General features: G+C 39.2%; 2 protein-coding genes across 7 annotated transcripts in view; one reads left to right on the top strand and one right to left on the bottom strand.

Annotated features, from left to right (window-relative positions):
• NDUFA9 (NADH:ubiquinone oxidoreductase subunit A9) overlaps positions 1–2125 on the bottom strand; it is a 25774-nt gene extending 23649 nt beyond the window's left edge. Inside the window, exon 1 of one of the 2 annotated variants that reach the window (XM_001494601.5) lies at positions 1992–2125. In XM_001494601.5, the coding sequence (XP_001494651.2) occupies positions 1992–2040 (49 nt within the window). In that variant the 5' untranslated portion in view covers positions 2041–2125. Of the gene's footprint in view, positions 1–294 lie in introns of both variants that reach the window. The other variant, XM_070270897.1, reaches the window with a different exon arrangement.
• Positions 2119–27715, top strand: AKAP3 (A-kinase anchoring protein 3). 5 transcript variants are annotated; one of them, XM_005610853.4, is made up of 5 exons: positions 5552–5725; positions 8556–8663; positions 11467–11562; positions 20556–22868; positions 27332–27715. In XM_005610853.4, the coding sequence occupies exons 3-5, from the start codon at positions 11467–11469 to the stop codon at positions 27485–27487; spliced, it is 2565 nt and encodes an 854-aa protein (XP_005610910.2). In that variant the 5' UTR covers positions 5552–5725; positions 8556–8663; the 3' UTR covers positions 27488–27715. The 5 variants fall into 5 exon arrangements, with proteins under 5 accessions (XP_001494589.3, XP_070126996.1, XP_005610910.2 ...); XM_001494539.5 differs by lacking the exons at positions 5552–5725; positions 8556–8663 and adding an exon at positions 2119–2457; XM_070270895.1 differs by lacking the exons at positions 5552–5725; positions 8556–8663 and adding an exon at positions 2139–3251.

The following is a 27715-nucleotide window of genomic DNA, read 5'->3' as shown; positions in this document are numbered from 1 at the left end:
ACTCAAGCAAAAAGAGGAAGACTGACAACAGATATTAGCTCAGGGGGAATCCTCCCCTGCCAAAAAAAGAGATAGGATGTACAAAGGGACAAAGAAAAAGGGGATTAGAGGAAAACGAGGACAAGGAAATTTTTTTTTTAATATGAGATATTGTAACATTTTTAGATGCCGATGGAAATGACCCAATAGAGGGGAAAAATAAATGACTCAGGAGAGGGAATGAATAGGTAAGAGAGGGTGGGATCGAATGCAAAGTGAAGGAACTGGCCTTCGATCAGAACAGGAGGAGCTCACCCACTGCATCAGGAGGGAAGGCAGAGAATTACCACCGGTCAGCCATTAGATTTCTAGGGGGAAAAAGAGACCATTCCCATCTGGTTCCTTTGATTTCTTTCTACAGCTGAGAATGAGACAGAAGCACATGTTAGAAGTTTTAGGAGACTGGTGATATTAAATAATCATTATGGAGAAAGGGAAAGTGAATTTCCTAAGAAAATGTAGTGCTGAAAATCTCTTCAGATTTCTATTCATGAATTTAAAATAAGGCCGGTTAGTTAGTCTGGAGTGTTCCCTGGCTCCGTCCTCTCCACTGCTCACAGGCAGGCAGGAACTAGTGGAAAGCTTGGTTTCATCAGTGTTGGGGTTTTTTAAACGACAAAGGCAGACAGGCTGGGGATTTGAGAATGTATGAAAGGGAATGATTAGAACGATGAGTAAGGAAGTAAGAGTATGTAATGAAGGACAGAATCAATGAAATGGGAAGAATTAGTAGAGTCAAAGAATTAATACCTCACAAGATTGTTACAAGGATTAGAGTAAATGCACGAAAAGCATTTAGCACGTTACCTAGCACTCATTAAGCATTCCATGAATAATAGTTGCCTTCGTTTATTATTACTTCAAAATTCTTCAGAGGTAATGTTACACTAAGCCACATGGTTATTTGTTTTTTCAATGATTATGGGCCAAGCATTATCCTAGAAACTGTGGATAGAGCAGTAAAAAAGTCCCTGGCCTCACGGAGCTAACCTTTTTAGAGGGTTGCTATGAGAATTAGTAATACAAGGGCAAGGACCTCTCACAGTGCCTCACACACAGTAGGTGCTCAACAAATAGAAGTTACTACCCTCTTTGGCTCCAGCCTCTCCATTTCCTCTATTTATTATGAACATCATTAGGAGAGCAATATTCTTTATTCCTTATGTTCCTCTGCTCAAAAACTCACATTGCTTTTCTAGCCTCTCTTGGTGAGCGGAAGAGCAAATGTAGGTTCTCAATTTAAGGACCATGACAGCAGATCCAATAAGAATAAAACGCAACATGAACAACTCTTAGACAAATCCTAAGCTATCTTTTCCTCTTCTCCCCTTTCCTTTCCGCCAAGCTCCTGATTCTTCTCCACCCTCGCTCCCCAGGCCCCAGCGCCTCGACCCAACGCACTCCACATCTGTAGAGATGCTTTTGATTTAGAAAGTGCTTTCATATCTATTACTTCATTTAATCTTTTCAGGAACTCTTTCACGTTGTGGTATTATCATTTCCATTGTGCCAGGAAGAATCTGAAGTCGAGAACAATTAAGGGTTTGCACAAGGTCATAAAGTCGATCCATGAAGAACGTTCTCTCCACTTTTCTCCATTCCTTTCAGATCCCACGCGCCCCCCACCCCCTGCCCGCCACACACAAATATTTAGCATAACCCCAAATCCTACAACCCTATCAGAACTCCGATTCTCTCGATCCTTCACAAGTCCCCCCACTTTCTCCCCTTGCCGTTGCTCACGTCCTCTCAGCGCAGACCCCGTTCCAAGCGCACAATTTGATATGTGAGCCGGGGAGCTCACTGCAAAAACTGCAGCAGCAGCTCCGGACCCAGAAAGACCAAGGCGCCCAGGGAGACGGCGTGGCCGCTGCAGCACGGCGCCACTACCCGAACTGTAGATCCCCCTCTCGGAATCGCGATCGGAGGCAGCTGTTCCCGGTGACACTTACGTGACATTGGCAGGGCCCGGAGAATCCTGGGGTGAACGGTGGCCGCCATCTTCTCCCACAATCCCCCACCGCCGGCTCTCCGGCCAACTACGGCTGCTAAGCTGGGTCAAAAGTAATCGTCTACGTCTGTCTGCGCAGGCGCTCACCAGGAAAAGAAGAGGTGGGTCAGAGAGACGGGTGGAGTGCAGCGACCAAGAGAGCTGCGGGGAAAGACGCTGCAAGGCGGAAGCCGGGGAAAGGGAAGGAGACGAGGAAGAAGGGAAATAGAAAGAAGAGACTCTTGGGGTCGGAATTCCAGATCTGGAATGGACCGTAAAGATAATCTCGTTGCCGAGGAACCTGAAGTTCAGAGTCAGCCAGTAACTGACTCAAGGGCGTACGAAATGGCAGAACCCGAGCTGCAGGAGCCCAGCTCTGCTCACTCTCGGTTCATTGTTCCCTGAAAATGTCAGAGAGGGCAGCCTTGGTGAGACCCGGGGAGGGTGAGGGCGTGGCCCCTGAACTCGGGAAGTTCCTTAAGGAGAGAACCGGGACCCAGGGGAGAGGGTGTACAAGAAAGCGAGGAAGAGAAGTAGAAATGAGGATGTGCACGTCGAGCTCGCCAGGCACCCTCCCTCTTCGGGCCTTTGCTCTTGGTGTTCCCTTTTCCTGACATGCTCACTCGGATGTCTCCACCAGCTCAAGTCTCTGCTTGCAAATGACCTCCTTTGCAGAGAAGACTTCTCTGAGGTCTTCTCCAAGGTGGTCATCATTGCATCTGTCTGTCTGTTACTCCTATTACTTATCACCACCTCATATATGAATACAGCGATTCTTAACTGGCAGTGCGATTCATGAGTGGACTTGAGCAAGTCTGTGACCCTCCTCAAATGTTATGTAAAACTTAGTGAGCCTGGTGCCGTGTGTACATTTTTGTAAAAAGAAACTCAAGATGGCTCTCTAGAGCAATGGTTTGTAATTTTTTTCAACTGTGGACCCCTTTGAGAATCTGCATTGTCCTAGAAAGAAGTATCTAGAGCCTGAGGAGATTCCAAAAAGATTAGGCTGAACCCTTGCATTATTAAATAGTTCATTTTGGTCAACCTCTCAAGATCCCTGAGTAGGAGACAGCAACCAGCAACCTGGCCTGAGACATCTACCTTGGGCTTATCAGAAAACAAACTACTTTGGGGGATCCTTCTAGACGTGGTAATTCTTTCAGTGCTTTTTGTTTTCGGGAAGAAAGGAGTGTGCCTTGCTGGAGTGGACAAAAGAACTGTAGTGAGTAGAGATTACCTATTATTGGGCATGTCGGATTGGCTGTTCCCACTCCACCCCACCCCTACTGTTTACTCACGTGCCACCTACCGAACTGAATTGGAAGAGTTAAGAAACTCTTGAAATTTTATCAGTTTAATAATGCTATATTGTCTTATGTTTCTTGGTCTCATCCTATGTTCACTAGGCACTTAAAATTTGCTGTTTGATTCTGGGGTCGGTGTGAACATAAACATACTTTCTTGGTTCAGATAAATTGACGGGCTTCATTATCATCAGCAACCTCCTAACACCTGCGTCACCTTGCCAATTAGGTTATTTTACATGTCCAAGTCAAACACTGCCTCATGTTCTCAATATTAGTTTCAGGGTGGCATGGTATAGTTGAAAGAGCACCGAGTTGAAACTCAGAATGTTCCATCCAGTCCTAGTTCTACCCGTTAATAGTTGTGACCTGGGCAAGCTTGTACGCCTGTCTACCAGGGAAAATAATACCTGCCCTGTTACTTCAAAAGATTATTGTGAGGATCAGATGACATAAGGGAATGAAGGTGCTTGGTCAACTGCAAAGTGCTGTCAGTGTGTCCAGCAGTCCTCCCGTATCCATGGGGGATAGCCACGATCCAAGACCCCCAGGGGATGCCTGAAACCACGGAGTACCAAACTCTGTATATCCCGTATTCTTTCCTATACATGCACTTCTGAGACACAGTTTAATTTATAAATTAAGCAGTGAGAGATTAACAACAATAACTAATAATAAAATAGAACGACTATAAGAATATACTGTAATAAAAGTTATGTGAATGTGATCTCTCTCAAAATACTTATACAAATATAATGCCTTTTCCATCTTAACTAAGCACTTGCCATGCGCTGTGGCCATAAATGTTGCAGTTGGAGGTGCAACAGCAAAACTAGCACGAATTTCTTTTTCCTTCTTCACGATTTCACAGAAGATTTGCTCTTACTGTAGATCTTAGCAACCTCAGCATATGATTTTTTTGCTTTCCTTACTAAGTTAAGAACTTTCACCTTTTCACTTAAAGGAAGCACTTTAGGGCATCTTTTTAGCATAACCGAATTGCCAGCATCACCACTATTGCACTTTGGGGCCATTATTAAGTAAAGTAAGAGTTACTTGAACACCAGCACTGAAAGACCATGACAGGCGATCTGATAACTTAGCTACTAAGTGGCTAAGGGCGGGGAGCACATACAGCGTGGATACAGTGGACAAAGGGATGATTAACGTCCAGGGCAAGACAGAGCAGGGTGGTGCAAGATTTCATGATGTACTCAGAACGATGCACAATTTAAAACTATGAATTGTTTATTTTTTGAATTTTCTATTTAATATTTTCGGACTGCCATTGACCACAGGCACCTGCAACCATGGAAAGCAAAACCAAGGATAAGGGAGACTGCTGTACCTGTAGTTTATTCAAATACCACTGAAGTATCAAAATCATAGACTGTTAGAGCTGGAAGGGATTGTAAGAACACAGCAAGCCCAATTTTTTTATTTTAAAGAGGAAGAAACTGAGACCTAACATAAAAGATCATCAATACATAAATAACCTCGTTGAAGGAATCCTGTAATAAATCAGTCACTTTTGAAATTCATTAACAATTTTAATCTTATGGCCTTGGTCAGAGATTCTTTTTGCTTCATGGAAACTATGTATTAGTCCTATATTTAATCATTCATTAATAGTACTTAAGGTACATTGCCGAATAGAATGTACTGGCAGTAAAGTTCTCCTCAAGCCTAGACATTGCCAACCAAATGCCTCTTGGTCTCATTTATTCCGGTACAGTTCCTCAGGGCGAGGCATTGCGGAGGATGGGTTAGTGTTACTGCATCTCTGACACCTAAGATGAATTATAACCCAGAGATGGTCAGTTGAGGCAAAATATCCCCAGTTTTTTTTTTTTTTTTTTTTTTTACAAAAGGTAGGATGCTTGTGATTAAGAAGAATCCAGAGTGGATCCCACAAAACGAAGTGATTCCATGGGCTTTGCATAAAAAATTTAGTAGACTCTCAATTCTTTTATTTCTTGCTCTCTGCACCCATCTAGATTTGTTAATACATAATACTTACTCTGCTGTTTTAAGTGGAATCCACTGGCAAAATTTCCCCCTCCCATATTCCTTACCTAAATTAGACACTTAAGAAAATTAATCCGGAGAAAGCAAGCCCAGTCCTTCCAAACTAAGCATCAGAGACCTGGAGTGTTTCTTCACCCCTCCCTTTGTCCTTTGAGGACTCAATTTCTGGTAGCCTCACCATGGTTGCTATAGAGACGATGATATCACCAGTGTGATTCTGATGTCACTCTCCATTCCCAACAAGGAGGAGGTACATGGAAGGCTGGGGGAGGAAACAAGATCTTGAGCTGAGCACGAACATCTTCATTGACTTTCAAAGTATATTCTGGAGTCTTCTGTGGTTCACTATTCCAGTGCTACAGAGGTAGGAGATTCCACTGGACTGATGAAACAGCCCATTTTCTGATCCTCTGTGGTTAAAAGGGAGAATTCAGTGACAAGTGATGAGTAACTTTTACTGTTCAACTCAGCCTCCCTCTTTGCCCACTCAATTTTAATTTTACATAAGAGTCTTCTGGAGATAAATGAGCCTCTCCTTTAGCAGCATTACAGCTAAACCTACCTGTCTTTGCTGCTGAAGTTTGAATTTTGTTGTAGATTGGCCAGATCTCCGTGGGCATCGTTTTGGGGAAATGAGGGGGTGTTACTCCCTGCTTCCGAGTTTGAAGATGAGACTGGAAGCTTGGCTATCTGCTGACTTTTCCTCTTCATTACGTGGCTATTCCAAAAGCTTTTTTCTTTCCAGTGCTCTGATAGCAAAATCAGACTGGTAGAGCTCTGAGTACTGATTCTCATCCACTTTTATCCTCTGTTATTTCTGAAGTTTTGGCTAGACAACAGAGAACTGGGAAAAGGCAAGTTATATATAGCTGTGGGGAGAAGGTGTCGGTGCTAATGGAGCGCTAGAGGACGAGGCTGTTATTAAGGGAAAGTGAAAATAGAGGAGATTCACAGGAAAGCTTAACAGCAAGTGGTCACTGGGATACGCACACACACACTTCTGGTCCTTATTTAAACAAAATCGATTGAGATTAATTTCATCAACAACCAAATGTATTGCCTACAATGCACCAGGCACTTAAGAGAAAGAGAGTGAGAGAGAAAACGAGAATAGGTATAATAGAATATATTCTTCCTTTTTAAAACTAGTAATAAAACCTGGTTGAATAAACTTCGAAACTTGATCAGATATATATCAACCCCACAAGTCCTTCATTTATGCTTCCTGTAATTTGAGCTTTTCTGTAAGTTTAGGAACCTTGAGCAAAGAGGAGCCTCTTGCTTATGATAAATACAGGAGAAAATGTCTTGCGATGGAGCTCTGGTCTAGGATGCAGCAACCGTAACTGAACTCCTGAGTTGATGCCCTCCCTGGCTGGCATTCATGATTGGCACTACTCCTCAGTTACTATTATATCATATTGACATTTTTAAGGAAGATTTTGGGTCAGTCTTTGTACTGGCCACAGGATCCCTCTATTGGCCATAGAAAAATTTCACAGCCTCCAGGATGTTAACCTTCAGAGCTGTAATATTTAAAGGACTACATTCACTTGTTTTAATATTCCCTTTCTGGGCCTCAATTTTCTAATCTGTAAAATGAGAATGTTAGAATAAGTGGCTTCTAAGGTCCATTTATCTTTACTTTGTATATCCTTAGCATTCTTTCTTCATGAAATTTAATAGATATCACAAAGCATCCTTTTTTTCTTTCATTTTCCACCCCAACTCCAGGATATTATTCACCAACTTTTAAGTTAAGAAATTTATCCATTCATTGGCTCCATTCAACTCTTTAGATTTTCCTTCCCTCTTTTCCGTTTCATTATAGGAAATATATAGACATTAAGACACCTACATATCATTATCACCAAAAGGTATTCAAGTACCTCTTTATATATACTATTAGCTAGGACAGTTTAGTGAGTTTAAAGTCTAAAGCAAGCTTCACAGATACAGATAAATGTGCATAAGACATAGAAAATAGAATGAAAACGTTAGGACATATGTAAGTGGAAGTGTTTGCTGGTAGATTTGACTAATGAATGTACTTTCGGTTTATGGAAGAAGTACCAGAGCAGTTTTGAGCTGTTCATTTATTTGTGTTGTTGGGATAGGAAGAGGACTGTTAACAATCATTGCATAAGTGTTTACACCTCGGGTAAGGCTCTGCGGTGAACTTGTCCCCCAAGGAGCCAAGCTTCAAGAGAGCCTGAATGTACAGCTTACCACCGGGGCAAACTGAGCAAGCCATTTCTTTTTTGTTTTAAGATTCTCCAACTTAAGAAAGAAAGAAAAATTGAACTACCTAGAATTAGAAATGGGCAGTATTCATGTATTCATTCTTTCAGGTGACAATTATTAAGCACCAGCTTTAAGATACTAGCTTTTTGAGGGATACCCAGATGAGCAAGAAAATGCATCTCCCTCATGAAGCCATCTAATAAATGAGATGAAATATACATGAGCAATTAAAATACTAGATATGATGTAAAGGTTGAAACAAAATAAGGTGGACACTTAAATGAGGGAGAAATCTCATTCAATTAGGTATTTACCATCTATTTCATGGATAGGATAATCTTTGACCCAGGCTATGAAGTAAGAGTCAGGGAGCTATTAGGGGGCTGGGTAGATATTCCAAGATGAGAGCACAATGCCTTAATGTCTTCTATTTAAATGTCTTAGTAGAGGTAGCATATGGAAGATAATTGATCTGGAAGCTGGTTTTAATATTAATTATGAATTCCCTTTATAACAAGAGGGTGCATATTTCTTTCACGTCTTCAAAGGAATTCTTACAAAGTGTTTTGAGATCCACGAGTTCAGGGCATTTATTCTCTATTCTAGCTACTTATCTTCTGACTTCCTATTCAAGCAAGTTTGAGATTAAGCTAAAATCTTTCACTTTCCTCATTGTTAAATAAGCCTATATATCAATAGTTTGAAAGGGGAGAATAACAATAGTCACTTCAGAAATGATTGACCAGAAGGTGAAACATTTTTTGCCATTTAGGGACCATCTGACTACACCAAGAATAAGATCTGGACTTTAAATTTGAATGTCATTTTGTGCTCCTCGTTTGTGTACTACATGTGAGAAATAATGAATAAGTCAAAACACTATTTGGTGATAAAAGCAATAGGATTCATATGTAAAATTAGTCATTTTTGTTTGTGTCTTTCCATTGCAGATTCCATATATTACATGGCAGGAGGGGTGGGTAAACTTAGGGATAGTGAAGACAACAGCAAATTAATCAAGAGCTTTTCTCGTATGTCAGAACCTGTCCTCAGTAAGAGTAAGTGATCACATAACTTCCCTACTTTTTCTAATTAATTTTCATTACTTTTTTTTTCTTTGCTGAGGAAGATTAGCCCTGAGCTAATATCTGTGACAATCTTCCTCCACTTTATATGTGGGTCACCGGTACAGCATGGCTGATGAGTGGTGTAGGTCCATGCCCGGGATCTGAACCTGCAGACCCAGGCTGCTGAAGTGGAGTGTGCCGAATTTAGCCACTACACCACAGGGCAGGCCCCTCATCATTACTTTTTAGTTGTGCTATATAGTTTAAATAAGTCAGTAAATCCTATTGATTTTATTATTTTCTATTAGAGGTAATTCATTAGGATGAAATATAAACTGGAGATTAAGAGACATAGGTTTCTGGGGGCTGGCCCCGTGGTCGAGTGGTTAAGTTCGCACGCTCCAGCCAGTGTTTCATTGGTTCGAATCCTGGGCACGGACATGGCACTGCTCATCAAACCACGCTGAGGCAGCGTCCCACATGCCACAACTAGAAGGACCCACAACAAAGAATATACAGCTATGTACCGGGGGGCTGTGGGGAGAAAAGGGAAACAAATAAAATCTTAAAAAAAAAAAAGAGAGACATAGGTTTCTAGGTTTCTGGCTCTTACTTTCACTGTCAACAGTCCAGAACAGCCTGTTTCCAGGTCTTCTCACTCTTTGGCCAAGTAATAGTACCATCTATTCCTTTCTTCATGATAATGATTCAAGCATAAGAATAATATAACAGTGAGCTGCTGAGGGACAATACAGGGTTTAACTTCGTAGATATTAAGAGCTTCCTTGTTAGGGTTAAAGGAATAACATTAAAATAAGATACCAAAGAAGGTTAGGAAATCTCAGAGAAAATTTTTAAATAATTATCTTTCTGGAGCTGACCAGTCTTTCTCAGAGAAGATCTCTCCAGATAAGCCCAGGCCCAGGGACTCTTAATTCTAGATGTAAATTAGAATCACCCAGGGAGTTTTTAAGAAATTCAATGCCTGAGTTTCCCCACCCCAAAACCTTGAAATAAGATTCTCTGTTGGGTGGTATCTCAGATTCAATCTTTTAAACAATTCTCTGGGTGATTCTAAGGTCTAATCAGGGGGAGATTACCCACAGAACTCATTGCTTACCCGAGGAATTGATCATATTACAGTATCAGGATGAGTAAAAGAAACTTTCCCCAGCACAGTCATCTGAGTTAGTGATCGAGTATGAAAATGAATACGAATCCTTGTGGGGGAAAGAACAAGGAACTCTTAAAGGATCTTATATTTTCTTTTTAATAATTCCCCATAATATTCTATAGAATAAAAATAATATATGCATTTATAAATAAATTTAAATCATGTGTGCAACCTTTGTTTGATTTGTGTTTGTTTTATTTTGAGGGAGGATGTCTACCCCCACCACAGCCCAAAGTCCTTTAAAACAATTATTTCCAATTAACCAGATATTCAACCCCTTATAATACTCCATTTATTTCAAGCAATCCTTTGTAAAACATAATTTCACTCTAAAAAATTAGTATAAACTTTTGGTCTTTGTTATAACAAAGCTTTAAACCAGTATTTTGTTGGAATCAAAGTGTGAATATTATGTCTGTCTCACAAAGATGTTTAGGGACGCTTGGGAAGGAAAATTGGCCATCTTGTTCCACCTCACTTATTGAGAAGTATAGATATAAACAAAGTTTATAGCTAAAGAAGGGAAACCTCAGTGTGGAAGCCTGGTAGTGGAAGTCTGGCATGGAAAAAGAGGGCAAAGAGAAGGTTCTCCTACTTATAGATTATCAGTGGGTAAATATTGTGATAATTAGCCATGTTTCCAAAGACTACCAAATAAGATGCAGTGCTGGGGAAAGTGGATGAGACTAAGTCCAAAGGCCAAAGGAGCATATGGAATAGGGACTCTGATGCTCAGTTGTGAGGTGAGGCAATGTCTATAATAAGCAGCAAGTATAAGCAATTCTTTCAAGAAAAATGGCTACAAATGAGAGAAGAGAGAAATAGTAACTGGAGGGAAGCTTGGGGTGGATGGAAGAAGACAACTAAAATGAATAGCAGCCTTCTGGCTTGGAAAACCAAGTAGATGGTGGCAGCATTACAGAGTTTAGGGAACAGGGCAAAGTGTTGGGAGAGTTATGAAAGAATCAACATCTGCAAGGGCATCTCTGCATCCACGGACAGAGGCCAGTTGGATGGTGCACGTGACATCTCTCTTCTCTTGGCATTCAGAAGTTTGACTGAGCCATGGAGACTGAGAATTCCTCCAGGATCCTTGGCTAATTGGAGGAGGAATTAGTCTTAAGGGAGAGCTATTAGAGCTCCTGCTAATATAAGTAAGTTAGTGCTCTAGAAATTAATTAAAAATAAAGCATATATTACTTTAAAAATAAGTTAGTGGGACAAGAACAGGCAAGGGAGAAGTAAATTAATTCTATTTTGATCATACTGAGTTTTGAGCATCTACTGAAAATCCAACATATGGAAGGGCTGCCAAGCAAGGAGACAAAGAGCAGGACGTGGCTGCTCAGATTCACTCATGAACAAATCTGTAGGAAGCACCTCTGGTAAATACCAGCCACTGGCCTCAGCACTAGAGATACATATGTTTAAGAAATCTTTCTGCAGTGGAGAGCTGAGGATAGAGATACCCAGAACCAAGTGGGTCTGAAGTAGCTCTTGGGATAGGTCTCTATTGGAAGCATTGCTCCTATTTTCCACCCCTGAGCCATTTACCTTATTTCTCCTTACTCTCGTATAACTTGCCCTTTTGATGACTTTCTCATTTTTTTCACCTTCCAGATGTCAGATAGGGTTGACTGGTTACAAAGCCAAAATGGAGTATGCAAAGTTGATGTCTATTCACCTGGAGATAGCCAACATCAAGACTGGAGATTGGTAAGGGTCAGCCTCCTTATAAATACTGGGTTAGGAATATTGGGGTACCATTAAGAGTAGCCTTATTCTCTCCACTACCACCACCCACCTCTTATTTTTGAAGATGTAATTCTTGGGGAAAAAGTGAACTGCTTTAGAACAAAAAAATCCCATCTATGATTTTTTGGAAAAGATTCCCCTAATTTTGCATGTAGTAGGATAAATATGCTGTAATTAATGAAAATACTATATATTGTCATTAATTTTGTTTAATTTTCAAACAGAAAGGCGTTGGATTTCAAACAGAAATGTCTCCAAAGTTCACAAATACTCTTTTCTGAAATGTAGGATGCCCCAAAATTCTCAGAACTATAAACTTTCATCTAAGTAATATTGCTATTCTGCCTTCATCATTCAACAAATATTTATTGAGTATGCTTAGTATCAGGCACTGTTAAGTCAGAGTCCAGTCAGAAGATGGAAATCACACCAGTAATTTAATATTAAAAATTGTTTAGTAAAGGGTAGGCAACTAAGTTAACTACTAAAAGCCTAGAAGAGTTCCAAAAGTAGCAAATGCAGAAAGCAGCTACTACCCCTGGGCTGAAAGAGAGAGCAAACAAGGAAGAAACTAGGAACTCACAAAAGTTCCCTCTCCCTCAACCAAGGTTGTTTCACTTCTCTGGAGAGAGTGTGGCTGCCATAGGAACATGCAGCATACTGGTGCTGAAGACACTTGCCAGAGGGCGCAGGAGGGCCAGAGACAAAGCACTTTCCTTCTGCCGTGACCATGCAGTGTACTTTCAGTGCCCTCTATCAACAAAGCCAGCTGCCAAAAGCGAAATATTCAAAGAGTCCAGGTCCAGTGCCACAAAGCAAGACAAAGAAAGGTGGACTTGGAGTTGAGACACAATAATGGATAACCAGGACAGACACTGTGCTAAGTCATAGAGTCAAAGATGTAAAAACAGGCAGAATTCTCTCCTTTTAAGGATCTCATAATCTAGTGGAATCACTACTGTAATCTTCATTCTTAGTACTAACATTTATCAAACACCTACTTACATGTAATGTTATGTGACTCATCTTCTATATCCAAAATCTGTTTGGTCTATCTTTATACAGCCTAAGAGAGAAAACGTTAACAAAACTACATAAGACATGAACATATACAGATAATAAATATCTGATTACTGGAGTAAGTGCCAGCCAAAAGAGTTTCCCCTAGGTCTTTGATTTATCTCTGCCCTTTCATTTAGAAAAACAAAAAACAGAAGAGTTTCAATATTAAATCAAATAACAAAAATTTCTTGATTTTTCACTAAGTGAGAAGCACTCTGGGGGATGCAGAAAAGAACAAAATAATTTCTGCCCTCGTAGACTTTACCATTCATTTGGGGAAAGAATAAATACACATGTGAAAGTATAAATATAATTTTAAAACTCTAAATAACTGATGGACCCTAACTATAAGAAGTTCATGGTAATTGCCAAATGGATTTTCTGGACAATAATTGCTATAGGTGTTTAAAGAATGGATCATTTAAGTGGGAGGTGATCAGAGAAAATTTTATAATGTTTAATCGAGTTAGACATGAAGAAGAATAGGACTGGCAGTACATATGTTGACTTAAAACTAAGCTACCAAAGCAGAAGATTGCTGAGGAGAGAAAATTCACCCCCTTAACCTTTTTAATATTCTCCTTCACAGACATAAAAATCTTCCCTGGCCTTAATTAAGACTCAAAAATAATTTGGTACCCGCCTTCCCCAATTGCTCAGGATACTAATGCATAAGAAGAGAAAGAGCTAAAGATTGCAAAAGGGCAAAGGGGTTCGGAAGATAAGGATGTTTGATTGTAGACTGCATTGATAGAAAAAGAAATGTGGTTAGTTTTTCGGTCACTGTGGCTTCATCAACCACTTCTACAAAATTCTTCTGGATTGAGTAGAATAATGGACATAGGATGTATACATTTGAGGTTTAAAAACCATAGACAATAAAAACCCATAAACACAGCAAGCTAATACAACTCTTTAGACTCCATCATAAAGCTCTCTGCTATGCCGTAGGCTTGGTTTTTTTTTAGTGTTCTGTGAAAAGAACTTTTTAAATAAAAAAATATACCCGATATCTGTATTATAATAAGACTTTTCTGTACATATTACAGTCCAATTATGGAAACAGTACTATTTGCATATAGTGTACCTACTGTAAATAAATAGGTAATATTAAGGGATAATTTTCAAGAAAGGGTAAAATCAAGACTCTCAATCAGATATGAAAGTGAATGCATGTTAAAGATTTTATTTAATTCATTAATGATAAAATTGGTGAGGTGTTACAATCAGTTCAAAGGAGAATATTAAAAAGATATATTTAGGGGCTGGCCCTGTGGCTGAGAGATTAAAGTTCCATGCACTCTGCTTCAGAGGCCCAAGTTTGCTAGTTCAGATCCCGAGCATGGACCTATTCCACTCATCAGCCATGCTGTGGAGGCATCTCACATACAAAGTAGAGAAAGATTGGCACAGATGTTAGCTCAGGGCAAATCTTCCTCAGCAAAAAATTAAAGGTATATTTATAGATCAGGAATGTTGAAATTAATATGCAAATAGAGGCAAAACTGGCCTCTTCCACAGTGGGAAGGAAGTCAGCTGAACCTCCACTGGACAGAATTTACGTGTCTATAGACATGTAGAATTCTTTCACATTACTATCAAATATCTACAGCTTACAGAGTTGTAAAATAGCTCCCATAGAATCAGAATCAGATTACGTGGAAGGCTGTAAACAATGCTTAGTCTATAGACTATGGACTATAGGCAATGCAGTTTTCTAGTGAAGCACAAAGTTTTTTCCCCTTCAGTTGCCTGTATTTTGATAAAATATCCCCAAATAAGATAACTTTTGATCACAAAATAAGGCTAGTCTCATCAGATTTGGTCTGATTATTTACATAGGTGCGCAACTGGATAGGCCTTAAATTTGCTCTACTGGAAGTTTTCATGAAGAATCCCAGATTGGACTTTTAAAGGCCTTTCATTATTTGCTATCCTGAGACTAGGAAGCCAAGACTAAGAAACTCTCTCCTCCAAGTTGCACTGCAGTCCCTAGAAAAACGAACATGTACACAATTGGATTTGTCTGGAACTATTCTTCCTAAATCTAGTTTCAACCACTTATATTAATCATAACTTTTAACCAAAGTACTTTCTATTCTTTCTGTTTCACAAAGAAAACCAGGGAAGCGGAAGTATATAATTGTGAGCTGTCACACACCAGCTGAAGTGCAGAAACAGAGCTCATGACACACATAATACAGATTTCTACAGCCACACACATCCCTTATACAATCTAAGTGGCAAAAATGAACACATTCATTAACAGATCCAAAGATATAACCTCTCTATAGTAATAAAAAATAAGAAGCAAAAGCATATAAACTATGGTTAGCCTTCAGTACTGTGTCTTACTTAGAAATGATCTAAGTATACAATAAATATCCATTAGTTAACTCAATTTTATACCAGTCCAGTGTTTTAAATTATATAAAGATGTCGGAAATTTATCATCAAGCTGACATACTATAAAACATAATTGCTGGTATTCAATTTGATTAAACACAAATTTATATTTTTCATGACCTTAACATTAAGCAGAAGTAATACTAGCTTATTGGATCTGTATAACTTGCCTAAGTTTATGAAGAGCATATCAAAATAAAATAAAAATGCACAATTGTATTATACTTAAAACTAGTAAATCAGATAAGCATAGCTATATTTATTAAAACAAAATTATTAAACTAATCTTGTTTACCAAAGATTTATCTAACTTATGTGAAGTTAGGTTCCTAAAATATTTCTGAGTTATGTTCTATAAGAATACTTTTTCCAATCGGAATAGAGATCTTTTGAGACTTTATAATCTAACATATTAACACCATGTAGAGGTAGGAAGACAATATTACTTACACTTGATGCTTTTCTGAATGATAGACACATAGTGATACAAACACTGATAGACAGCTGATGGCCTCAATTCTAAACTTTAAGCCATTAAATTCAAATGTGCAGTTTTAAACAAAAAATCACAAGGCATACAAAGAAATGGGGAAATATGGCCCATTCAAAGGAAAATAAATAAATAAATACTGTCTCTGAAAATGACCTGATGGCAGATTACTAGACAAAGACTATAAAACAGCTGTCTTAAAGATGCTCAAAGAACTAAAGAAAAGATGTGGATAAAGACAATAAAACATTGAACATTGTATGAACAAGGCGGAAATATCAATAAACACATAGAAAACCTTAAAGATAACCTAAAAGCAATTCTGAAGCTGAAAAGTGCAATAACTGAAATAAAAATTCACTGGAGTTATTCAAAGGCAAATTTGAGCAGGCAGAAGAATCAGCAAACTTGAAGATAGGACAATGGAAATTATCAAGTCTAAGGAACAGGATAAAAAAGATTGATGAAAAGTGAACAGAGCCAAAGGGACCTGTGGGACATCACCAAGCATAAAAACATATGCATTATGGGAGTCCCAGTAGGAGAAGAGAAAGAGAAAGGGGCAGAGAGAATCCTTGAAGAAATCATGGCTGAAAACTTACAAAATCTGATGAAATACATGAATATAAACATCCAAGAAGTTCAACCAACTCCAGTGAGATAAATTCAAAGAGACCCACACTGAGACCCATTATAATCGAACATTCAAAACACAAAGACAAATGGAATATGGGTAGACATGATGTTTATCACTTCCAGGCCTGGAATATATCTCTTTTTATTATTTTATAGCACTGATAACATAGTATTTAATAATATTTGTGTTCATGTTTTGTCTCTATAGTAGACTGTTTGCTCCCAGAAGGCAAGGATCATATTTCTTTCATCTCTATACATCCCACAGTATCTAGTAGAGCATGTTGTACACAGACACTATATACACATTGAATTATACAGGTAGTTTGTGTTAAACATCATTCATCTCCCCTAAATCACCTGTGCAACAGAGGGCCATCGGGTTGTCCTCCTGCTGGATAGTTGGTACATTGGATAGTTTGTACATTCCATTGGATTGAAAGCTGATTTTCCATTCTTGAATGCTGTCTTTGCTCTGGCTGCATCACTTTTTGTCTCTCCATTTCTCAGACATGCATATAGGCAACTTTCTTTCCTAAAACTTCTTCTTAAAGCTGAATTTTATCCAAATAGAATTTCCCATTTGTTATTGATCTTTGATTCAGAAAAATAACCTCTTAAAAGATTCATTACAGAAACTCAGTGGTTGCCCCACACCTCCCACCTGATCTGATGGGAGTGAATCACAGTTCACATCCCTAGCCATGCTCTCTTCCAGCACTTCTCTTCTCACCCAAAGCACTCCTTCCTCATTCACGTAGAAGTCAGGTTTTATTCCCTAGTACTCTCACAGCTCGTTAGCCGTGTTTCACTGCATTACCTTAAAGATAAAGCTTACTGAGTTCTCTTACTCTTCTCTTATCTCTTCTGAAGTCTAATCTTTGTTTGAAATGTTTAAGAAGTATTATTTACCTTATATACACCACTTTAAGTATACAAATAATTTTGTTCATATTGTCACATTTAATCTTAATCACTATAATATGAGGAAATGATTTTAAATAAAATAACAATTACCATATGATCCAGCAATTCTACTTCCAGGTATATATCCAAAGAAAACAAAATCACTATCTCAAAGAGATATCTGAACATCTATGTTCATTGCAGCAGGATTTACAATAGCCAAGACATAGAAGCAACCTAAGCATCAATGTCCATCGATGGATGAATGAATAAAGAAAATGTGGTGCGTATATATGGACTATTATTCAGCCACAAAAAAGGAAGGAAATCTTGTAATTTGCAATAACATGGATGGACCTTGAAGGCATTATGCTAAGTGAAATAAGTCACAGAGAAAGACCAATACTATACGATCTCACTCATATGTAGAATCTTAAAAAAAAATAATAGTAACTCATAGATACAGAGAACAGATTGGTGGCTGCCAGAGGCAGAGGATGTGGGAGTGGTTGAGATGAGTGAAGGAGGTCAAAAGGTACAAACTTCTACTTATAAAATAAGTGCGTGCTGAGGATGTAATGGCCGGCCTAGTGACTATAGTGAACAATACTGTATTGTATATTTGAAAGTTCCTAAGAGAATAAATCTTAAAAGTTATCATCACAAGAAAAAATTTGAACTATGTGTGCGGATGGATGTTAGCTAGACTTACTGTGGTGATCATTTTACAATATATACAAATATTGAAACATTTGTACACCTGAAACTAACATAATGTTATATGTCAATTCTGTCTCAGGAATAATAATAATAATAAACTTTCAGTCATGTATCTAAAATAAACACAAAAACACAAAACTCGCTTGTCCAGAGATCAGATCACTCCCTCCAAGTGGGCACAAAATTCTTAATTGATTTGAGCTTAAGATGGGCAAAAAATACTAGTAAAGCTAATTTTCTATTGTCTCTCACCCAACAGAGAATAGATCTCTATAAACCATTAATCCATTAAAGGGATCACCAAATGGTCAGACAATAAAACCAAATTCTCAATCATTGGTGACACCAAAGATTACTGGCCACAAAGGAACCCAAATGAAAACCAAAAGCGAAATTAGTAGAGAAGGAAATTAAAACTAATAAAACAGAATGTCTACAAAGTTCTATTGCCACTTTGGATTCACCGCTGGGAGCCAAGAAAAGACTCAGCTGGCATACTTCTCTCATGACAACATTTACCTCCATGAGGTGAATCTGTTGGACATCTTGGCAAAGACTTCACAAACTATTAAAAGATCATTTTCAGAGAACGGTGAAATAACTACTCTCATATGCATATAAAAATAAACTTGGGGCTGGCCTGGTGGCATATGGGTTAACCTCGTGCACGCCACTTTGGTGGCGCAGGGTTCACAGGTTTGGATCCCAGGCACGGACCTAGCACTGCTCATCAAGCCATGCTGTGGCAGCATCCCACATAAAATGGAGGAAGATTGGCACAGATATTAGCTCAGGCCCAATCTTCCTCACCAAGATAAATAAATAAATAAATTCATGTTAAAGATTTTATTTAATGATTAACAAGGAACTGAGGTGGTTCAAAGGAGACTCAAACAGAAGAAGACACGTACCTAGATCAGGAATATTGAGGTAAATGTGCAAATGGAGGCAAAACTGACCTTTTCCACAGTGGGAAAGGAGGTCAGCTGAACCTTCCCTGGTCAGAATTAACATGTGTATGGACAAGAATTATGTTGCATTGCTATCAGTTATCTACAGTGTACAGAGTTGTAAAATAGCTCCAAGAGAATCAGAAGATGTGGAAGGGTGTGCTATAGATTATGCATAGTTTTCCATTGAAGCACCAATTTTCCCTATGGGAGCTATTATTCAAATTAGGAGAACCATTTAGGAAGACTTTGAACCAAGCTCTGTGGCACACAAGCAGCTTAAACTGGCCCTGTAAAGGACTTGTACAACTGCCTGTCTCTTCTTTCCAAGTCATCAACACATAGTAGCATAGTGCAGAGGTGGAGAGCACAGGCTTTAGAGTGAGAACTGGGTTTGAATACTAGCCCCCATAGTGTAGCAGCTGTGAGATGCCAGCCAATGTATTTGACTTCTCTAAGCCTCAGTTTTCACACCTGTGAAACTGGAAGAGTAATACCCACTTTACAGGGTATGTATGAGGATTAAATGAAATAATGTGTGTAAAGCACTTAGCACAGTGTCTGGCAAACATGAGCATCTAACAAATAGTAGCTTGTAACTATATGACACTTGGTAATTAAATACCAAATTATTCTTTAAAGATGGGCAATACTTGTGCTCATCCCCAGATAGACATAACTCCAATAATTACAATGATCCTTCACATTTGATATTCAATAGGATGCTTTCACATTCATTTATATTTTAGCCTATGTTCAAGCGAAGATTATAGATTACAGTGCATGTGCTTACCACAGCTAGTGTCCACCAAAGAATCTGTATTCACTCAAAACTAATAGAGTGTCCACAGATATTAACTCCTCAATTATAAATCGGATTGTTAACCCAAGTGATGTCAAATAATCCACTGGAAGCCATTTAGCATATCAAGATTGTTCTTGTGTAGCCCGACAAAGTGATTAATTGTGCACAATTGTGCTTGAATTTTCTAATTTTTTGAAAACTATACTTGTAATAAGAGACCCAAATAAAAACCAATAAACCATAGGAAATAGCTGTTAATATCAATACAAGAAAAATCTGATTCAGTTCAAATGCTAACTCTGCTATGTAGCCGGTAACTCAGATCTTAGGGATATATGCTGTTAGATGCAATATAGTGGAGTAGCCGAGAGGATGCGCTCTGGAGTCAGACTGCCTGGGTTGGAATTCCTTCTCCATCAATGATTAGCTGTATAATCTTAAATAAGTAACTAACTTAATCTCTCAGTTCTTCAACTTCCTCCTTTGTTAAGTGTGGATAATAAGAGAGCTAACATTTAAGTGTGAGAATAATATTAAAAGAGATACTTGAAATACTTGAAACAGTGCCTGATACATAGTAAACGCTCAATAAATGTTGGTTACTTTTTTTTTTTTTAAGATTTTTTTATTTTTTTCCTTTTTCTCCCCAAAGCCCCCCGGTACATAGTTGTATATTCTTAGTTGTGGGTCCTTCTAGTTGTGGCATATGGGACGCCGCCCCAGCGTGGTCTGATGAGCAGTGCCATGTCCGCGCCCAGGATTAAAACCAACGAAACACTGGGCCGCCTGCAGCGCAGCGCGCGAACTTAACCACTCGGCCATGGGGCCAGCCCCTAAATGTTGGTTACTTTTATAGTGATGCTGAAGTAGTTAAGGCTTGAGAGAGGCGACCATTTTTGTAACTGACCTTTGAGGTTATCCTGAATATCCCCATATCTTTACTTTGTTATACTCAGATGAATCCTTGTCTGTTTTTAAGGATGCGTCAACTGATCCTGTAAGAGTGCTCAGCTGGCTCCGCAGAGACCTGGAAAGAAGTACAGCAGGGTTCCAAGATGCTAGGTTCAAGGCTGGGGAATCATCACTTGGTGGGGAAATGACCATCTCAGGAGACCCACGCAAGGGTTTCTTTGTGGACTATTATAACACCACCAACAAGGGCAGTCCAGGGAGATTGCATTTTGAGATGACTCACAGAGACAACCCTTCCCAGGGTCCCAGTGCCCAAACTGGTAATACGAGTTCAGTAGATGAAGTTTCCTTCTATGCTAACCGCCTCACAAATCTAGTCATAGCCATGGCCCGCAAGGAGATCAATGAGACGATCGATGGCTCTGAAAACAAGTGCATCCATCAGTCTTTGTACATGGGGGATGACCCCACACCCAACAAAAGCCTGAGTGCAGTGGCATCAGAGCTGGTGAATAAGACCGTCGCTGCATGTTCCAAGAATGGTACCTCAGATAGAGTTCCTGGCTCTGGCGACAGAGCCTCAGGATTGTTACAGAGTTCCCCAAATTTGAAATACAAGACCACTTTGAAGATTAAAGAGAGCTCCAAGGAAAGCAAGGGTCCAGATGACAAGCCTGCTTCTAAGAAGTCTTTCTTCTATAAGGAAGTGTTTGAATCTCGTAATGAGGGTGATACTAAAGAGGGTGGAAGGTCTTTACCAGCGGAGAGAAAGATGTTCAGAGGGCAAGAAAGGCCTGATGACTTTACAGCTTCTGTTAGTCAAGGGATCATGACCTATGCTAACAGTGTGGTATCTGACATGATGGTCTCTATCATGAAGACACTGAGGATCCAAGTCAAGGACACAACCATCATCACTATCCTGCTAAAGAAGGTACTAATCAAGCATGCGAAAAAGGTGGTCTCAGATCTCATTGACTCCTTCATGAAGAACCTCCACAGTGTCACAGGGACCCTCATGACTGACTCAGACTTTGTATCAGCTGTGAAAAGAAGTCTCTTCTCTCAGGGTAGCCAGAAGGCCACAGATATCATGGATGCCATGCTGGGTAAGCTATACACTGTGATATTTACCAAGAGACCTCCTGAGAATATCAGGAAAACCAAGGACAAGGCTGAGAGTTTTTCCCTTGTCTCCATGAAAGGAATGGGTGACCCTAAAAACAGAAATGTAAATTTCGCAACAATGAAATCTGAAGGTAAATTGAGAGAAAAAATGTTCTGTCATGCATCCAAACCAGAGGACGAGAAGACTTGTGCCAAAACTCTGGGAGAACACCTTATCAAAGAGGGACTGACCTTGTGGCATAAAAATCAGCAAAGAGAAGGAAAATTTCCAAGTTTACAGCAAGCAACATTTGCAGCTCCCAACGAACAGTGTAAGCCTACACCAGAGAGTCTCCTGGGATATCCTCTGGATACTTGCAACTTCATCCCCCCTATGCATGACCCAGAGAAACTTGAGAATTTTATGTGCGATTCAGGCTCCTGGGCCAAGGACCTGCTCATATCTGCCTTACTTCTGATTCAATACCACCTGGCTCAGGGAGGAAGCATGGATCCGCAGAGCTTCCTCGAAGCTGCTGGCAGCACCAATTTTCCCATCAACAAGTCCCCTGAAGTTTCTGATGAGCCCAGAATCCACTTGGGAGGTGACCAAGAAGAAGCAGAAAAGAAGGATCTAAAGAGCGTTTTCTTCAACTTTATCCAGAATTTACTTAGTGAGACCATTTTCAAGAGTGACCATAGCTCTGAAGTCAAGGTGCCAGAACAGCCAATTAGGGAAGGAGAGGGCCGCCAGTGTGAAAGACCTGTAACACCTTCTCCCATCAAATTAAGTGAAGACGATGAGGCTGGTGGTCCCTTTGCTGGCTTGACCAAGATGGTTGTCAACCAACTAGATGGCCACATGAATGGGCAGATGATAGAACATCTGACGGACTCAGTGATGAAGTTGTGTCTCATTATTGCCAAGTCCTGTGACTCTCCCTTGGCAGAGCTGGGAGACGATAAGTCTGGGGATGCCAGCAGGCCAACTTCAGCCCTCCCAGATAGTTTATATGCGTGTTTACCAGCCAAGGGCACAGAGACAGCAGAGGCTCTTGTACAGAATGCCTATCAAGCTATCCATAATGAATTGAGAGGATCAGGACAGCCCCCTGAAGAATGTGCAGCACCCAAAGTCATTGTCAGCAATCATAATCTAACTGACACGGTTCAGAACAAGCAACTCCAAGCCGTACTTCAATGGGTAGCTGCCTCTGAGCTCAATGTCCCTATTTTGTACTTTGCTGGTGATGATGAAGGAATCCAGGAGAAGGTAAGGAAGTAGAGTCAGAGGAATCTGGAAAGATTTATTAAGAGTTAATTAGGGTTTTAAGTTCTCATTTCCTTCTGAATGAGAAGATAGCCACAAGAAAGGTAGAATGGGGAAAGTAAGAATTTGAAGATCATGGCTCGTGACAGAGATGATGGATGAACTAAAATTAGATTTTGCCCAGTAAAAAGTATATCAAAGGGAAAAAAGAGGGGTAAATCATGTATATATATTATATATATAAAATTTGATTTATATGTATAATATATATATTAGGGATAAATTGAGTCTGATTCTTTTTTCTGTGTGCATTGGTGTGAATGCACAGATGAGGAATCTCCAACAGACTTGGTCAAAGAATCATATTAAGTTCTGGGCTTGAGGCTGAACTTTGGATAGGACAGCATTACCCAAAGAATGAGAAGGAGCAGCTGGGGAGCATCGTGAGAATGTGTCGAGGGGCATAGGGGGCGAAGGATCAAGATTTACGACCTGTTCAAACCTGTCATTGATGTCTTAGCTGGTTTCTAGGTGGTGTTTGGGATTTAAAGGGATTCAATAAATAACACCTTGCTTCCCCTCACCGTAAGTTCTGACTCTAAGAAGTGAGACTAAAAAGTAAGGCAGATGAGAAATCAACTTATCACTGTTATTGCTGACAAAGGTAAGTGTGCCTTCCATCTCTTTGTTCCTCTCAACGTAGGCCTTGGAACTGCTCACTGAAGGAAAATTGAATTATTCATCTACTCATACTGTTTTAATAGCATACTGTTTTAATTACTATAATTCTGTAATATGTTTTGATATCTGGTAGGTCTGGAAATTCCTTATTTCTCTATCTCAGAATTTTCTAGGCTACGTTTCTCAGTTTCTGCCCCAAGTCACAGGCAACCATTAATCTGCTTTCTGTCATAGATTTGCCTTTCTGACATTTTATCTTATGGAGTCATAAAATTTGTAGTCTTTTGCATCTGGCTCTTCATGCTTTTGAGATTTATCCACATTGAAGTATACATCAGTAGTTCATTCCTTTTTACCGCTGAATAGTCCTTCACTATATAGATTTACCATATTTTGTTTATCTATTTACCAGTTAATGAACATCTGGATTGTTGCCACTTTTTTGCTATTATGAATAATGCTACTGTGAACATTCACAGACAAGCTTTTGTGTGGGCATATGTTTTCATTTCTTTCACCTAAGAGGAGTGGAATTGCTGCATTTATGTAAGTATAACATCTTAAGAAACTTCCAAACTGTTTTCCAAAATGGTTGTACCATTTTACCTTCACCAGCAACTTAGGTGGGTTTAAGTGTCTCCACATTCTCATCAACATTATTCTTTTTTTAAAATTATAGCTCTTATAGTGGTATCTAATTGTGGATTTAATTTGACATACATACACTAAAATGAATAAGGGTATTGAATATCTTTTTATGTGCTCATTAGCCATTCATACACATTCTTTGGTGAGTTGTCAACCAAATCTTTTGCCCATATTTTGGCTGGATTGCTTTCTTCTTGTTATAAAGTTACAAGAATTTTTTTATGTATTCTGGATACAGGTCCTTTATCAGATATGATTTGCAAATATTTTTTCTCAGTCTGTGGCTTGTCTTTTTACTTAATGGAAACTTTTGAAGAGCAAAAGTTTTTAATGATAAAATCTAACAGCATTTTTTGCTTTTACTGCTTGTGCTTTTGGTGTTAAATCTAATAAATCTTCGCTTAACTCAGTCGCCCAGTTGTTCTCAACTGGAGGTAGTTTTGCCCCCAAGGGACATTTGCAAGGTCTGGAGACATATTTTTCTTGTCACAACTGGGAGGCGAGTTGCTACTGGAGCCTAGTACGCTAGAAGCCAAGAATGCTGCTAAACATCCTACACTGTACAGGACAGCCCCACAACAAAAGATGATCTGGCCCGTAAGGTCAGCAGTGCCGGACTGAGAAACCCAGACCTAACCCAAGGTCATGAAGACTTTCTCCTTTATTTTCTTCTAAATGTTTGATAATTTCAGCTCTCATACTTACGTCTGTGATCCATTTTGATTAACTTTTGTGTATGATGTGAGGTAGCAGCCTAAATTCATTCTCTTGCATGTGGATGTACAGTTGTCTCAGCATCATTTGTTGAGAAGAAAATGGATACCTGGCCCTTTTGAATTATCTGTCCTCTTTATAAAAAATCAATTGACCATAAATGTTGAGGTTCAACTTTTCTTTTGATTGGTATTTTTGTGGTGGATCTTTTTCCAGAATTTTACTTTTAACCTACCTATATCCTTTGAAGTGAGTTTTTCTGTAGGCAGCATATAGTTGGCTCATGGGTTTTTTTGCCCATTCTGACAATTGATGTGTTTAGATTATTTACATTTAGTGCAATTATTAATATGTTTGGATTTAGGTGTACTATTTTAATATTTGTTTGGTTTATCCTATTTTTTCTTCCTGTTTTTCCCTTCGTTGCCACCTTTTGGATTATTTAAACATTTTTTAGCATTCCACCCTAATTTATCTATTGTGTTTTTTTCTATTATCTTTTGACTATATCTCTTTATGTAGAGTTTTTTTAGTGGTTTCTCTAGAGATTACAATACACATAGTTAAGTCTTCAGAGTCTGTGTAAAATCAGTAGTTACCACTTCAATGGGAATCTAGAAATCTTACTACCATATGGGCCCCCTTACCCTTCCCTCTTATGTTGTAGTTATTTTATGTATTTAATCCACATACATTGAAAAAACCCTTAGACAATGTTATTTTTGCTTTCAACCATAAAACACATTTTAAAGAACTTAGGAGAATAGTTTATTATTTATACTGAGATTTTTACTGTTTCTGTTGTTGTTCATTCATTCCTGACATTTCCTACTTTTCTTCTGTCCAAAGAAGAAATAGAACACATTTTCTAGCCATGAATTCTCTTAGTTTTCTTTAATATGAAAAATTCTTTATTTTACCTTCATTCCTGAAGTGTATTTTTACTAGATGTAGAATTCTAGTTTGACAGTTCTTTTTTTTTTAGTGCTTAAAAAATGTTGTGCCACTTCCTTCTGACCTCTAGCTTTCTGATGAGAAATCTGCTGTCATTCAAATTGTTGTTCCCTCATAAACAATGCACCCTTTTTCTGTGGCTGCTTTTAGATTTTTTCTTTTTCTTTAGTTTTCAGCAATTTGATTATGACAGGTCTTGAAGTGAATTTCTTTGAGGTTATCTTATTTTAGGATCACTAAGCTTCTTGAATCTGTCAGTTATGTCTTTTGGCAAATTGGAGAAGCTTTCTTCTATTACTTCAAGTATTTTTTCTGCAACACCCTTTCTCTCCTCTCCCTCCAGGTTTCTGATGGCATAAATGTAAAACCTTTCAGTATTGTCTTGTGGGCCACTGAGCTATTTTTCACTCTTTTTTGAAAGAGGTTTAATCAATCTTTTATGCTGTTTGGTGTAGCTAATTTCTTTTGATCTGTCTTCAAGTTTACTGACTTTCCTCTCTCATCTCCATTCTATTTAGCCCACCATTAAATTTTCATTTTGGATTTTGGATTTTTTAGTTGTAAATTTCCTTTTTGTGGTTCTGTATATCTTCTCTTTGCTGAAACTGTCTTTCCACTGGTTTCAAGAGTATCCATATGTACTCTAGTCTCTTGCATGGAAATTTCTCCTTCTGAAAAAGCTCCTGATATTCGTCCTGTGTATTTGCCCTTTGACTCTTTCTCTCAGAGGCAGGTGCAGAATGCACAAAATAAAAATCTGGTTACTTCAGTTTGTTGCCACTAAGATTCCAGATAAATGGCAAAGTACTGTGTTCATATTAGAAGGGTTGTTTGGGCTAATTTTTTTCATTTTGTGCTTGTAAAGAGAACTAAACATAGGGTTCAGGGTCCTAGGGATGAATTTTGCCTCTGCTGGGTTCTAGCACCGTATGAGTGACAAGTCTGTTCACCTCTCTGGGCACCATTTTCATGGGGCTGAATGGATCTTTGAGCTGCCTTCCTGCTCTAATATTCTAGGGTTCTCTGCTCTAAGGGGCATGGAAAGCAACATCCACATTCGTCCTTTGGTTTTTTTCTCTCCTGCCCTTGTTGGTCTTGAGACAATGATAGAGACTGTTTTATGATATTAAAGTGAAGTTAAGGACTTTACAATTCTCAGAGCAAGAACATCATTGACCAACACCCACAGAAGCAGGAAAATTTTAGTCAGTGGGAAATCATATTTTCCGTATCATAGACAGGTAGATGTTAACATCTCTTGTTTAAAGTGGGGGTGATATAACTGACTTTCTTCTGTCAAACAAGCCAGCAAGCTTTACACTTATGGAAATCTTCTCAACATCTACCTTGAGTCACTCTTGCTACAGTTTACCAAAGTCCGCCTGGCCTCTTTGCAGCCTTGGCAGCCCCTCTCCAGCCTGCCATGCGATGCTCTGCTCCCCCACTACTGCTTTCTCTCCTTTCCACAGCTACTCCAGCTTTCGGCTGCTGCCGTGGACAAAGGACGCAGCGTAGGTGAGGTTCTGCAGTCAGTCCTGCGCTACGAAAAGGAGCGACAGCTGGATGAGGCGGTGGGAAATGTTACACGGCTGCAGCTGCTGGACTGGCTGATGGTGAACCTGTGATCAGTGCCCACCCACTGCTTTCCCCTCTTCCAGCAACAGGCCCAAACCTTGTCCCCTCCCTCCCTTCTCACTTCCACAGCTCCCCTGTCCATATCCTCTCAGAGCCCTAACATTATCTTCATACGACTCACATCAAAGACATGTCATCTTATGCTAGTCACTGGATTTTGCAGATTTTCCTGTCCATGCAAGCAAGGGCTTAAAATTAAAAAATTACAATTAAAGGGC

Source organism: Equus caballus, chromosome 6 (genome assembly GCF_041296265.1).
Source record: "Equus caballus isolate H_3958 breed thoroughbred chromosome 6, TB-T2T, whole genome shotgun sequence".
NCBI classification, from domain to species: Eukaryota; Metazoa; Chordata; class Mammalia; order Perissodactyla; family Equidae; genus Equus; species Equus caballus.
The sequence above is the reverse complement of the archived record's forward strand: the minus strand, read 5'-3'. Positions and strand labels throughout refer to the sequence as shown.